Below are 15,152 nucleotides of genomic sequence, written 5' to 3'. Positions count from 1 at the left end.
CACACACACACACACACACACACACACACACACACACACACACACACTCTCTTGTTTGGCTGCCCTTGACGGCTGAAACGAAAAGTCATTTTCCTTCCATTGTGTTCGAGGAACATTTTGTTTTGGTTCCCGTAAGCCATGAGAGAAAAAGAAAACAGTTCATCAATCATTAACAAAAAATAATCTACTTCCAGATGAACTCGCAGTGTCAGTCAGCCATGATGTCAGGGGGGGAACTTTTGTTATTTCTTCATCAGTCTCACCTCCCTTGTGATGTTATTTCTTTGTCACTAAAGAAGAACTGCATCAGCGCAAGATTTTTTACAAATATGGCAGATGAAATAATTCTACCGAAGATGGATCCTTTGATTAAAAGACTGAATGTAGTGTGTTGATTTTCAAAGGCAGACTGATAAAGGCTGGTTTCAGGTCACATGGTTAAGAGGAGTGTGAAGTGTTTTGTACATGTGACAGCTGATACTAGTGACACTGTTTTCACCACAGTCAGGGAGTAAATGTTGATTATCAGCTACACGTTAAAAATACACATCATCAAGAAATCAGCTGGAATGTGTTATCCTTACTTATTTTTCAGATGACGGAGGAGTGGGTGTGTTTATCTACATCGTCAGCTGGGCAGACACTTTAAAACATTTTAGCACATATTTCATAAATTGGGACTATTGCCTGAGCAATCTGGCTCGCTGTTTTGCAGGTTGAGCCTGTTTTAATATAATTTGTGGAGTATTTCATATCTATGTGTATATATATATATATACTGTATATACACACATATATATATGACTGAAACTGTATTCTTGAGACTACTGTAGTACAAAACTGTACAATATTCTGTAGTTGCTTTCAGTGTGAGTAGCCACGTCGTGGTCGGTCAATGTGAGCATTAAAGTCACAGGTTCTTGTTATTTTTAAGTGGTTTCCAATCGTTTCCTTTTCTGGTTTTGGTCTGTGAAAGTCTTGGAAGCTAAAAACACTGGATCAAGTTTATGGAAAGATCCCCTTCAGTTAATGGTTAAAATAGACCAGTGTTGACGGTTGGTAAGAGACAGACTCGAAACCAAAGTCTTTGTTCTCAAAGTCTCAAGCTTTGTAAGCGCAACCATCCATTCTCACGTCTGACGACATCACGCTACTTCCACCTTTGCTGCTGGAAGGGGACAGTCTCAGTTCACATGACCTGAAGAAGTCACTTGTTGGGAAAACGTAAACAGATATTGTTTTAAGCCAGTGGTTCCCAAACTGAGAAGATTTTCCAGACTTAGAGACATGTGCTGAGTCTCTATATCTATGTAAAATCTTTACAGAAAACTTTGGGACCCACTGTTTTAAGCCAACCAAACTCCCAACGCTGTCATTTTTCAGATAATGATTATTAATGTTTGTTAAGTCTGCAGTGAAATCAGCTTCGTCGAGCTTTAAATCCACTGTGAACCAGGAAGTAAAAACAACCAGTACATGTATTGCATGATTCTTCTCTTTCAGTATGTGTAATTTGATGCCAGCATAGATTCAGGAGCAGATCTTTGTTTACTGTACTTATACCTCAAAAATCAAAGAGGTTGAATTTGTTCAAGGTGAAATGCTACACAAAACACATTCACTTACGATATCGTCAGTGGCATCCTTGGCAGCAGTGACCGTCAGCACGAGGACCAGAGGTACGACTGTGGTGAACCAGGACAGAGAGGAGATCTGAGGAATCACCTGAACACACACACACACACACACACACACACACACACACACACACACACACACACACACACACACACAGAGAAAACTGTCTTTAGTTCCCTTTAGTCTGAGGTTATTTTTGCATACAATAGCTCGTGAAAGGTGAAACAACAAAGCGAACAGGGGATCCAAAGGTAAGGGGACTTCAGTCAAAAGAGGAAATGAGGACAAAAAATTAAAAATAAAGAAAACATTCACATAACATGACATCAATGAAGACAGCAAACAAAAACAGGAAACAACATGACGCACAAATAACAAGTAAGAGATTAAATTCATCTGAAACTGCTCCGACAGGAAAGATTGTGGTGGAGAGGTAAAAAACGAAAGATGTTTGTGGGAGATTGTGCATTATGTCAATTAGGGTCAAACTTGAACTTGAAGAAAGAGATAAATACTCTGAAAAAAGTACTGTTTAAAACTGGTTCTCATGTTTTTAAAAACTGAATACATGCACAATACCAAAATGAGCACAATTTAAACTAGATTTGAGGAAGAAGACAAATCATTGTTGATCAATATGTTGTGTAACCTCTGTGTATATGCATTTCATTCATTCTAGAAGACGAGTTCATACAGCGAAATAACATTGCTTTTCTTGATTTCAAGATAAGGTGAGATAAGATAAAACGTTATTTAGCCCAAAGGAAACTCTTGTGCAGCAGTTGTAAATATATAGATTGCAGATAAACCAAAATATAAGCAATACAAATTGTCAGTAATGTGCAAAAAAGGTGCAAAAAACAAATGTACACATTGCACAGAAATGTAAACAGGTTAACGGTAAGTGTCATAAAAATAACTGGTTAACAGTGACGTGCAATTCAAAATATAAAAGGTGCCAATTTTTATACAGTAGATGTTAATAATCTGTGCTGAGGATTTGTACGGTCGCATTCCTGATTTGTTTTTGATTGTTGCTCAAAAACTTGCTTCTAGATTTCAATGACATTTATGAGAACATGTGACAAGGAGGAGCTGATCAGTGTTCTGTTTTGAATCAAAGAACTGTTTAAAGTTGTTTCCTGTTTTTTTATTAAATGTGCAATAAAGACCCACTAAAGACCAGACAGATTCTGATGCATGAAAAGTAACATGGACGTTAGCTTACACAGAAAACATATGAAACTGTTGCATGTCATTCATTTTAAACTGCTGTCCTCTGTGGTGCAACATGACCGTTCTGCACACGATGAGGCAACTTCCTGTACTGGATATCACACTTCCTTAATCTCATTGCACATAATTCTTGCATATCCTGTTTGGTTAACACACAGCTACACTGCGAGGAACAGCAGTCGGTTGCTGCGTGTTGTGTCCTGTTGGATTGTGTTTGTGTGACAGTGATTGTGTGAATGGCCAGCGACAGTTTTATATTAGAAATAGTGTCAATTCACTGTGAATAAAAAGATGGTCTGTGTGGTTTTAATTGCAGGGAAACGAATGTTTTACATTCCGCATAATGAGTACCTTTACTTTTGGTACTTTAGGTATATTTTGCTGATAATACCTTAGTGCTTTTACTCAAGAGCACTAACATTTACTCAACATATTTTAATGCAATACTTTCCTTGTAACAGAGTATTTTTTTACACTGTAGTATTGTGGGCGTGAAGCTAACATAACAGGACTAATTTGCATTTCATTATTTGAGACACATCAAACATTTTGCATTAAATAAGCCTGACAGTTGGATGGCAGTCCTGTATGTCTCCTGCATGCGTGTGCGTTTGTTTCCCTCACCTGGAGGGCCAGCAGAAACAGGAAGTAGGCGTTAGCGATCCTCTGGAATTGCTCAAAAAGGTTAAGAGGTAGGAAGGTGAAAGGGTTGTACTTGGAGGTCTTGATGGCGTTCGTCTGGAAGAGGTTAAAAGAGTGGGAGTAAAGTTAAGAAAATGTTTTTTGGGGGGAATGAATATACTTATGGACCCTTAACAAGATAATTCAAGTTTTATGTCACAGTGAGAAACTCAAAGGCACTTATTGGATCTCACGTTATGTTGGAGGAATCTTAAATTAGGTTCTGGTTTCTCGAGTGTGTCTGTGGTTAATGTGCTGAAAACATTTTGTCTGTGAGAAACTGCAAATGACCATTAAAACAGGAAATGAAAATACTCCATCACAAAGTTCATAGAACATTTACAACACCTCGCATCCATGCTGTCATTATCATTAAAGTCAAATTCATATAATAAATGTTACGGCTGAATGAAGGCATCAATTAGTTAATAAATGGTGACTGTTGCAGGATTCATTCTTTTCCTTCTCACTGACAAACGAGATCGCTCAGTTTTGTAAAGCACTGTGATCAATACTTGTATTGAGGTATTTGTATTAAAATTATTTTATTTTATTTTATTTCAGCGTTAAGATGACCAAAGCTAACATTGTAAGTGGTCAAAAAGTTGTTTCAGAAGGTTTTCTATCCTGAGAAACAGTTCTAGAGAAAGTCCTTTTAGCTCAGCAATCAGACACATAAATATCTATATCACCCATTAAAGAGCAATATAGATATATCTTACAGAAAACAATGTCTGATAGTAAAACAAGCAAATAAAACACAATAACGGGGTTGCTGCTGGGGGCGTAAACCGGCCACAAACAGACAACCACTGGTGGAAACATACACATACTGGAGCTCTACATGTTAGGTCAGTGTGTGCCGATTGTGTTATTCTGTGGACAGTGTTTATTTGAACCCATAAAAGCTACATTATGGAAATCTGGCCCGATGCATCCGGGATGACAAGACAGATGCATGGTGGGTAATCACATTCATGGCTTAAACAAATATTTGCCTTCGTTTGTGGACCTTTGGACATTTAAAAGGGCAACATTACAAAACGTTTTCTTAAGCTGGAATAGTTCACACTGAAACTGTTACCAACTGAGAACTTTATCTAACAGGATTAGATAACCTTCATATGATCGCTGACGTAATGCTCTTTGATGGTTTCAAATCCACAAAAAAACAAGCTAAATATTGGTTCTAGTGCGTTAGGTGTGAAATAAAAGCTAAATTAAAAGGTGAAAAGGTGTCAATAATGATATAAATGTGTGTTGTGTGTGATTAAACAAACTAGAAACACTTCTCGAGGTAAATTAAAAAGGTATAAAATTCCCTCTAGATGAATCCCTAAAATGTTGAGGTGAAGCAGAGGCTCAAACAGAACTAGACGGCAGATTACGGCGCCTCAGAAAATTCTAAATGTTAGAAATCTTTGTGTTGTTAAGCTTATTTGTGAATGAAAGATGTTTTGACTTTACGAGAGTCTAATCCGGTGGGAGGAATTCTTTCTGTTCCAGGTGGATCTTATCAGGAGGCTGAAAGCTCTTAACCAGCCGGTCTGTGACTCCCATGTCAGCTTATCACTCGGCCTCTTTACGAACAACACCACCGCCCACAGATTTTGATCCGACTATAAATGTTTAAATTCACAAGGGAAAATGTGTCACCCATATTGGTATTTCCCACTGTAGGTGTATCCCATGCAGAATGATTTTAACCCATTGAAAATGAAAATAGAAAAATACAAGGTGAGGAAAAAAGGCACTTATTTAAGCATTCTCCATTTTCCTTTCCAGGTTCTTCAGTTCCATTTTCTGTGTGTCTTTAAACATCTGCCGAGTATTTATTTTGGTGTGTATAAATATCAACATTTTCCTTGTTATATTGTTTTACAATTATAATTTGTTTATCTGTCACCTCTGCTCTGTTTTATTAGGGATGAAGTGCTTCCTCATTTACTTATTTTATTGTCTTGTGAATCTGTTTTGAAATGTGATATATCAATAAAGTTTAGTATCTTTACTGTCAATTCCCAGTTCATAATATCTATTTATCATTTCAATATCCAATTTCCTTTACTTATTTTATTTACATATCATGATGTCCTATTTATCCTGAATAGTACAGCAAAATGATACTTTATTTACAAGATACTTTTTATTTCCATTCACTCTTTCTGAATAAAATCGACGTTGACCTTTCAGAAGTGACACCTCTTACACACCTCATGGCCTAATGTAACCCTTTAAGAACCAATCACAAAACACCAAAACGCATGCAGGTCGTCCATGCATTCGTGTATCTTTAAAACCTAACAGAGTTTTGACCTCAAGTGCAGCAACACAGAGAACAAACCGAGGAGAATGACTTTACCCAGAAGCCACCTCTCCTCTTTGTCTCTGGCTGACGTCCAGTCTCCTGAAAACGTCCAGACACTCAAGCAGCAGGACACAGCCCAAAGGAGAGTTTCTCTTCTAAATATTTGCACTGATAAGTGCTCGCAAACTGTTTTGTCTACAAGTTAAGTCGGCTGCATCCGCTGTTCAAGAGTCAACAACTTACTGCATATCTAAAGGGGAGGTTGTACTCGCGGTCGTTGGCGTGGAGTTTCCTCTCCAGCTCTGCATGATTTGAAGACAGAAAGAAGTTATTGTTATTAATTTACATTAATTTACGAGTGAATGTTCAGATGAATAATAGGAACCTAACCCCCTGTGGTCAACAGTATGCTTGACTTTGTAAAGCGCTCTTAATTTTCTATCTTTTGAAAGAAAAAAAATGTTGTGATTCATTTGGAATATTAAATAATTTGTGACAATCGTTGACAATATGTGACAAGCAGCTAACATGTTAGCATTGTCAATGTGAGCTTGCTAGCATGCTAGATTAGCATTTAGCTCAAAGCACAGCCTCATGCCTGCAGGCACTTGCACTGTGTCCCAAATCCATTACTACATACTAGTGCAGCGCTCCGTGTACTCTTATGTACTAACTACATCAATACTAATGCAGCGCTCCGTGTACTCTTATGTACTAACTACATCAATACTAATGCAGCGCTCCGTGTACTCTTATGTACTAACTACATCATTGTCAGTGTACAGTTAGTATACAAAGATATCAACATACTTTACCATTTCATACAAAAGGGCAATGACACAACTTTACTTGATGTCAGATGTGACTTAAACTTGAAAAGCTGCCAATTAAATCCCAAAAAGGGAGATGAAAATGATTTAACTGTACATATATATGGTTTAGTATAGTATCCATAAACAACCCACTTTAAAATCAACCGTTTGTCGTTTTTATTTGTATACTATTTGTCTAACGATGAGTAAAACCCATGTGGTGAAGTCTTACCTCTCTCTTTCTTCCTCACACAGTCCACGCCAAAGAACGACATCTTCTGTTCCTCTTCCTCCTGCTATCTGTCCATCATAGCCGTCTGTGAAGAAGAGACAGCTGTTACACTGTGGCCGAACAAACTCTGAGTCACCAAATATCTCCATCACCAGAAAATACACACACACACACACACACACACCCCCGACTGCTCACGTCAAACATCGGCTTTCTCCTGCCATTAGGACATTTTCCGTAATGTGCCCTATGAGGTAATCATTCCCCAGTCGTATGGCTTTTTAAACTAAGGTTAAAGCAGGTTTGAGGTTCCTTCTAAAAATACATTTTATATCTGACTGGAAAAGTGTTTGAGAGGAGTAGAGAGAAGGTGTAAACATCCACGTAAATGAGTCATTTATTACAAAAAGGTCCACCGTGCGTTAAGAGAAATAATCACCTGAAAACCAGACATTTAGGACGTTTAGGCTAATCCATTGTGCTCTGCATGCGTAGGTTCAAATCTAATCCTCCAGTCAAGTTTACTTTAGTCTGCCATGTTTACACGTCAACAAGCTGCATTCTTAACATGAGTCTTTCGTTTTGATTAATTCATTTGAATTGAACGCTTTAAAGTTTTTATTATAAAAGAAAAATGTAAAAATGAGATTGCTCTTATGGACCAATGTAGACTGCACTCAGAGAAAAACTACAATAAGAAATATTCTAAATAAATAAAGGATCTCTTCCTCATTGATGTCCTGAAATGAATGAGTTTTTACACATTTCATTCAACCAAACATCTGAACTGGACACTACATTGAACACTCACTGGGGTTTTTGTGTTACCTGCAACACATGAATGAATAAAGTGAAGATGCTGAACAAACAGCAACAAGGAATTAAAAAACATGTTGAGAAGACAAGAGGAGGGAAAGCCTCGTTTTAAGACTTGCGTCCATTTACATTCACTCCACTAAACGGGCTTTTATCTGCCTTCACTTCCTCCTTTTCCATCCAGAAGTCATTACTTCAGGTTTGCATCAGCCCTCGAAGCCTCTTAATGCGTTTCCCGTGTTGGGCAGAGTGACTCAGCGGGAGGCTCCAGACGTCCACTCCTTCAAGCTATCTGCTCCTTCTGAGTTCAGAATCCGGAGCCACCTCTGGTCCCTGCGGTCCAGCTCAGCCGAAAAGAAGCTGTTGGCACGCCGCTGTTATTTTAGCGGCTTCCCTCTTACAGCCCCGACACGCCGACCCAACAATCATCCCTGGTCACCTGTGGTTGCTCTTTACCAGCAGCCCGAAACCCAAATGTTGAATCCAGTTAATGGTTCCAAGCCAGTGGCTCCAAACCCGGTTCCCCTTGAGGAGTTGCAAACTAAACTGCACCCAGTGGTTAAAAGCAACCTAGTATATTTACTCAAGTGCTGTGCTTAAGTGCAATTTTGACACGCTTGAGTATTACCATTTCCTGCTACTTTATACTTTTTGCTTCACTACATTTCAGGGGGAAATATTGTACTTTTTACTGCATGACATTTATCTGCCAGCTGTAGTTACTTGCTGTAGTAACATATCTACCCAGTACACAAAGTAAAACATTTACATTCATGAGCTACAACATTAAAATGCTCTTACATTAGTGAAAAAAAGAATAATATAATATTCCCAGTCTGCATCATGAGTACTTTTACTTTTGATACTTTAAGTACATTTGTACAATTGTGACTACAGGACGTTTACTTGTAATGGAGTATTTTCAGACTATGGTATTTCTAATTTTACTGAAGTAACGTACTTCTTCCACTTATGACTGTAACCAAAATATGTTAATTCTGTGCAAAAAGACACAAAGCGATATGTTGTTCTCACGAGAAAATCTTCTTCTTAAAACCGAATACTTATGTTGTGTCGCAATAATGAGAAAGTGATGTCATTACATGAAAAACATCTCGTTGTATCGGGAAGAGGATCTTGTAAAAGATTCCCCAGAGAAAATAACTTAATGAAGTGCAAATGTTGTCATAAGGGACGGTGTGTGTGTGTGTGTGTGTGTGCGCGCGTGTGTCTGTGTGCGTCTGTCTGTGTGCGTGTGTGTGTGTCTGTGTGCGTCTGTCTGTGTGCGTGTGTGTGTGTCTGTGTGCGTCTGTGTCTGTGTGCGTGTGCGTGTGTCTGTGTGCGTCTGTGTCTGTGTGCGTGTGTGTGTGTCTGTGTGCGTCTGTGTCTGTGTGCGTGTGTGTGTGTCTGTGTGCGTCTGTGTCTGTGTGCGTGTGTGTGTGTGTGCCCTCAGCCCATGTTGAGGACTCCTGGACAGGAAGCGTGACATCAGCGCTGGAGCTATAAATATCAACCACATGTGTTTGTTGAACAATGTGTGTGTTTTAACGGGAATGCCGAGGCTCTGTAAAACACACACAGACAGTCCACCTATTCATTCACTCTAAATTAACCACCCAGTTTAGTCCACAGCCAAACACACAGTCATGTGACCCGACAACGAGAGCCATTTAAACCCACTGCAGTCATCGAGAAGATTTAACGAGGCTTTGAATTTGGACGTTGGACGGCGTGGGGAGTGTTGGGGAGTTGTTTTGGGAGTTTCACGCTCTTGGCTTTGGCAGATACTCAGGCTTTCCAGGCTTTACAGTGCAGACAAACCGCAGATACAAAACTGTGACTTAGTTATGGAGATACTGGGAACACAACACAGCTGTGGAGAAAAGTAAAGTTACTCTAGAAGTTCTTGTTACCTGCATGTAATATCTATATAACAACAAATGATCACAAACAACAATTTACTCTTGTGCAAAGTAGTTCCACCACCTGTAAGTTCACTGAGATGTGGACTCGACTCGAGTCACTGTTTTTGCAACTTGGAATAAATGACTTGAGACTCGACTTGGAAGTTAAAGTCTTGTGACTTGACTTGGATCAGATCGTCATCATGAAGCCTGTGCCAGGCAGGAGCCCTCTCTTTCGGATTTACACATATGAAGGAAAAAGGCGGACCGCTGAATGCAAGACCTGCTCATCAAAGATTTCTACGGCGAAGAGGTTTGCCTCTGCCTCAAGAACAAAGAATGACATAACCACATTTGGAGAGGATTATTCTGCTTGTGTGACTTCTAAATAATAATAAAAGACAGTTGTCTATTTATAAATGGAGTGAACCTGATTTTAATGCTCCGCCAAGGATGAGAAGCTGTAACCAGAAACAGATCTCCAGCTTTAAATAATAACTCAGCATGAAGATGAGGATGCTACAAGCAAATAATACATTACGCTCATGGTGCTAGTGGTGCCGTTTGTACCACATGTCCAGTCAGCTGTTCTGGCCGCTCTTCCCTTTATGACTATATCATAATTAAGGATTCACGTGTTCAGTTATAACTGCCGATTTATACTAAAGGACTTTGGATTACCTCACAATGACGATGTAACTCTGAGAACGATTAATGCAAACTTGTTCACTGCAAACAGATTATAGACACAAGCACGTTTCAAGGATCTGCAGATTTATATTGTACACAGTGCAAAAACTCGATGGAAGCCAATGACGGAAAGTACGATAACACCTCTAAACATGACGCTCCAGTTCCACTTCCATCCAGATGTTCTACTTGTGGTGTTTAAATAGGTCGGATGGTTAAAAACGGTTTCACATGTACCTTTAAAGCCACAGTGGGAAAACATAAAGTGGGTCTTTAATCACAACACTTCGCGGTTTACCAATTAAAAACGGTGATACTTCAGCCACACGTCCTACTGATCCATCTCAGCTTTTATTTTCTCACGCACGCACAAACAACAAACACACATGCACAACTGTTTACTTTCTAAATGCAACAAACACTGGAATTAATGCTATTCCAGGCGGACAAAGGTGCAGTAACAGTATCCCAGTGTCACAGCCACCTGTGACTGGCTCAACAGGTCGGAGGTCACACAGATGAATGGCTGTCTTGTCCGATTAGTGATCTCTGGTTTCTCAAACTCAACAGTGCTCTATTATCAAGACTGACCGCTTGTTTGCAGCTGAAAGAAACTACCTTTTCCTCTGAGTGAGTGTGAGTGTGTGTGTGCAGACAGATGCCTTTGTATCGAACTGACTGAAGAGCCCTTGTTATCCTTCTATTTACTCCAACAACAGCTGACATTATACATCCTCAGAACATAATATAAATTACTGGGTGCAAACTTTTAATTTAATGTCGCAAACTTTTGCTCTGTATTGAAGACGCAGTGACACTCAAACAAGCACCACTTTCCATTTTTCAGTCTCTTATTTGAAAGATATCTTTACCTCGTTAACAATCAGAACAAAAATGAATTAATCTGTAATTGACCAGCAAAAATGTGAAACATTGTCTGGTTCCAGTGTCTCAAATGTGAGGATTTTATGCTTTTCTTTGTCATATAAACTATGACAGTAAACTATGTCTTTGGATTTTTCACTGTTGGTCAGACAAAACAAGAAACGATGGGCTTTGGAAACCTTTGATGGATATTTTTATAATTCTCTGACATTTTACAGACAAAACAATTAATCAGTAAATTAAGAAAGGAATCTGCTGATTACTCCAAATGTAAATGATTGTGAATAATACATTTTAAAAGCTACTTTAGCGGAGGACTGCATGTTAATGGCCTAACATATTTGGTCATTAAGCATGAAATAGCAGCCATCATGAATAGCTTTGCTCTCTCTCTCTCTTGAAACATGCTGCAGTCCAGCACGTCCAAACCACTGCTGTTATCAAAACTTACACCAGTACAATGACCTGAAACACACCAAGCAAAACAGTTCTAACAGCGATGCACTGTTCGACTATAACGCCACAAACACTTGAAACAACTGGGGAAAGATTGCAGATGTTGCGTAATTGTTTCCATAGATCAGCATATCACACGATCACCCACAGTAACAGATAAGCCAATGAGCACAGCTGCTGCGTTTTCAGCATGTTTCCCCTCTGCGTGTGTTGTCTGATAGCAAACAGAGCTCCGGATAAATGAGGTCCCCTCTCAAGGAGGACGAGGAGAGAAAGGTGTGCAGAGGAGTACTTTTCCCTATTTCTGTGGTCATTCTGATTCCTCTTTGTTTGTTTTGAGTCTCTATGCAGTCATTTTTTTATCCCTTTGTGATCATTATGCGTCTTTGTCATTTAGTATCTCTTTATAGCCATTTTGCATTCCTTTGTAATGTCTTTGTTTTATTGAATCTTTGTGGTCATTCTGCATCTTTGTTGTTGTTTTGAGTCTGTTTGTGTTCATTTTGAGTCTGTTTATGACTATTATGCATCTAATTGTGGTCATTTTGTGTCTCTTTCTGTTTCCTATAGTAATTGTGTCTCTTTTTGTGGTAGTTTTGCATCTTTACGTAGTTGTTTTCCATCTTTTTCTTGTCGTTTTGAGTCTCTTTGTAGCTGCTTTGAGTCTCTTTGCGCCTCTTTCTGGTCGTTTTGCATCTTTGTAGTCGTTTTGAGTCCATGTGATTTCATTTTGTGTCTCTTTGCCTGACAGGCTCCTTTCATAATCCGTTCATAATTAAACGAACCACAGGAAGGTGTCTGAAAGATCTCCTTCATAAAGCATCAACAAACTCTGTAACAGAGTATGAAACTCTCAGAAACCTCACTGATGTATTCTGTTTAAAGTGTTTATTTAAATCTCAGAAGAGAGCCTGGTTTGGTTTTTAGAGAGCATATGTTTTCTGTCTCATCTCTTTCAACAGGTACTTGTCTTATCAGGCTGCTGGCTAATAATAGCTGAAGCCCCACACTAGCAACTATAAGCATAAAGCCATAGAGCGAAGCACAGCTGTAATGAGTCAATTAATCCATTAGTTGGTCGACAGAACATTAATCTGCAGCTATTTTGATAATAAATTGATAATTTAAGTCATTTTAAGCAAAAACGTGATGGTTCTCAAAACGGAGAACTGGCTTCTTTTGCTAAACTAAATATCTTTGGATTTCAAAACAAGACGTTTGATGATGATCACTGTTGGACCAAACAACAGGTCAATTAAATAAAAATAATCAGCTAATAAATCAGTTCATCTTCATCATTGCCGTGTCAGTCAGCTTCTCTCTGTGGATTACACGGTACATCCTGTGTAGTTCAGATCGTTGGCCAATGCAACGGATACAACAAAGGAAGGCAGGGAGGGAACAGTAGCACAGAACCAAAGCTTTCACCTTCTAAAGTTGATTATTAAGAATTTCTATGAAGCTAAAAGTCTTCAAAGCAAACCATCTTCCTGTATGAAAACTGCAACTGTTGATTTTGCAAAACACTTAAAATTGGGCGTCTGTGTTTTTCCACCCTATCTGCCCTCAGATTTCAGTCTGTTACATTGACTCAACAATTGCAGGAAGTAGCACTGATAGAGAGTTCTTACATTGTCCCCAACAGCAACTTCTGTGGAAATCAGGGCACGTACGGTATGCCATGAATAACGGGGCTGTGAGCCACTTCAGGGGGATTCAGGGGAGACAGCTTTTAGACCAGCATGCAACTCTAATGCAGCTACTCAAACATGCACTGCTAAGTAAGTCGACAGTCTCCAAATCGCGCATCTGATGTCATTACAAGTACATTTCTACGTGTATCTTCCCTCCAGAATACTTTAGATTTACCCTTTTGGACAATAAACTCTGACGTCATATGCAATCACTTCTTTACATAAAAGGGAAAGAAAGATAAAAAGAACTAAAGAGAGAAATCCAAACTGTGCCCTAAACAGCAGAAAGTGAGTTACAGTTTATCAATACAAAGCAGCTTATATTGAACATGTAGAGGTGTGTTCAGAAGGAAGGTTTAATATATTTTAGAGGTGGTGAGATTCCACACAAAGTCGTAGGAAAGGTGGCACAGACTTCAGTAAAGAAGTGTCCGTCTAAAGTTTAAAGTCTTGGGTAAAAAGTTTTAAATAGACCAGCATGGCTGGAAGTTATCCAACCGTAATGTGTCCCACACCGACTACCAAAACCTGTCAAGTTGTATTAACATCAGATTATATTACTCCTGCTTTATTAGCTACATCAGGGCTGCAACTAACTTTTTTTGGACTGTTGAAGTAAAAGCCTACATGTATTGTTGCTTTAAAAAAAGGTTTATCTAGGTCATACAGAAATGACAAATGAATGAATTATACAGAAATGAGTAAAACTTTCACTCTGCAGAGGGCTCTGGATTTCACCTGCCCACAGTTCAACCACATCTCAACAGAAACTCACCCCCTCTTACCCTGAGCTCTGTGGTGGAGGTCTTTACAGTTGGAGCTGTTGTGGGAAACACTTCTTGCAGAGTGTATGCTAACTGCTGCCGAGTTTATGACAAATCCAAAGAAGCCCGATGGCCGACACCGTGTTTTACACAGCAGACGCAGCCCCAGCAGCATTGACACAGAGCAGCAGCTTCAGTACTCGACCCTGGATGCAACTCTCTGGATGCGTTCAGGAACAGTATTGAGTGTAGGTCACCTGTGTTTTGGCTGCGCTCCGAGCCCAACACACAATCACTGTAGTTGCACACGTAAAACAGAAGGTCAACTCAAAACTACATTTTGAAGATAGTATGAGGAAAAGAATCTACAAAATAAATACAGATTTGTGTTTTATTTATCTTCTGCCCAGTGATTGAATTGCCTCACCTTATTCACACGTTGGCGTGCGTACAGGTCGGTATCAGCAATCAATATTACAATCTTCTACAGTGAATTAAAGACACTAAGAGATATTGGGTTTGTGACTCTGATACAGGAATAGAGCTGTCGCCCATTAAGAGCTCTTTCTCCGCTGATGATGATGTTGAGCATTAACAAAGCAGGAATGGGAAAAGTGAGATGCAGTTATGACACATGGGCACAATACAGCGCCGAGCCCCGAGCGCCGCACCAAAAGACCCGAACAATCGACCTCTGAATAATTCACCTGACCTCTCGGGCCACGGAGCCACTCCTCCTCTCACCTTACCTGATAAAACCCCAACATTTTGATTGACCTTTTACGCTCAATAACCTCCTCCATGCACCACAAAGACTCATCAATGTAACAACGGTACAACCTTCAAGCTGCGACACAAACCCAGATTCATTAGTGCAGCTGGCTGACAGTTAACGAGATCAGATTCAAGGATGACCTCCTGTCAGTGTTCAGTTTCGACGAAGCTGCTGAGGTTCAGTCACATACACAAGTTTTTCTCTCTTATTAACTGCCTGTAACACACACACACACACACACACACACACACACACACACAC

At 39.4% G+C, this 15,152-nt stretch overlaps 1 protein-coding gene across 2 annotated transcripts in view; it reads right to left on the bottom strand.

Moving 5' to 3' along the window:
• LOC116396130 (phospholipid-transporting ATPase ID-like) overlaps nt 1–15,152 on the bottom strand; it is a 33,198-nt gene that overhangs the window by 15,615 nt on the left and 2,431 nt on the right. The window contains exons 1-5 of one of the 2 annotated variants that reach the window (XM_031870546.1): nt 14,138–15,126; nt 6,908–6,992; nt 6,107–6,165; nt 3,499–3,612; nt 1,627–1,725 (exon numbers count right to left, since the gene is read on the bottom strand). In XM_031870546.1, coding sequence (XP_031726406.1) covers nt 1,627–1,725; nt 3,499–3,612; nt 6,107–6,165; nt 6,908–6,950 — 315 coding nt within the window. In that variant the 5' untranslated portion in view covers nt 6,951–6,992; nt 14,138–15,126. Of the gene's footprint in view, nt 1–1,626; nt 1,726–3,498; nt 3,613–6,106; nt 6,166–6,907; nt 6,993–14,137; nt 15,127–15,152 lie in introns of those variants that run through there. The other variant, XM_031870545.1, reaches the window with a different exon arrangement.

The sequence above is a fragment of the Anarrhichthys ocellatus genome, unplaced genomic scaffold (genome assembly GCF_004355925.1).
Source record: "Anarrhichthys ocellatus isolate YVR2014 unplaced genomic scaffold, GSC_Weel_1.0 scaffold53, whole genome shotgun sequence".
Classification (NCBI taxonomy): domain Eukaryota; kingdom Metazoa; phylum Chordata; class Actinopteri; order Perciformes; family Anarhichadidae; genus Anarrhichthys; species Anarrhichthys ocellatus.
The sequence above is the reverse complement of the archived record's forward strand: the minus strand, read 5'-3'. Positions and strand labels throughout refer to the sequence as shown.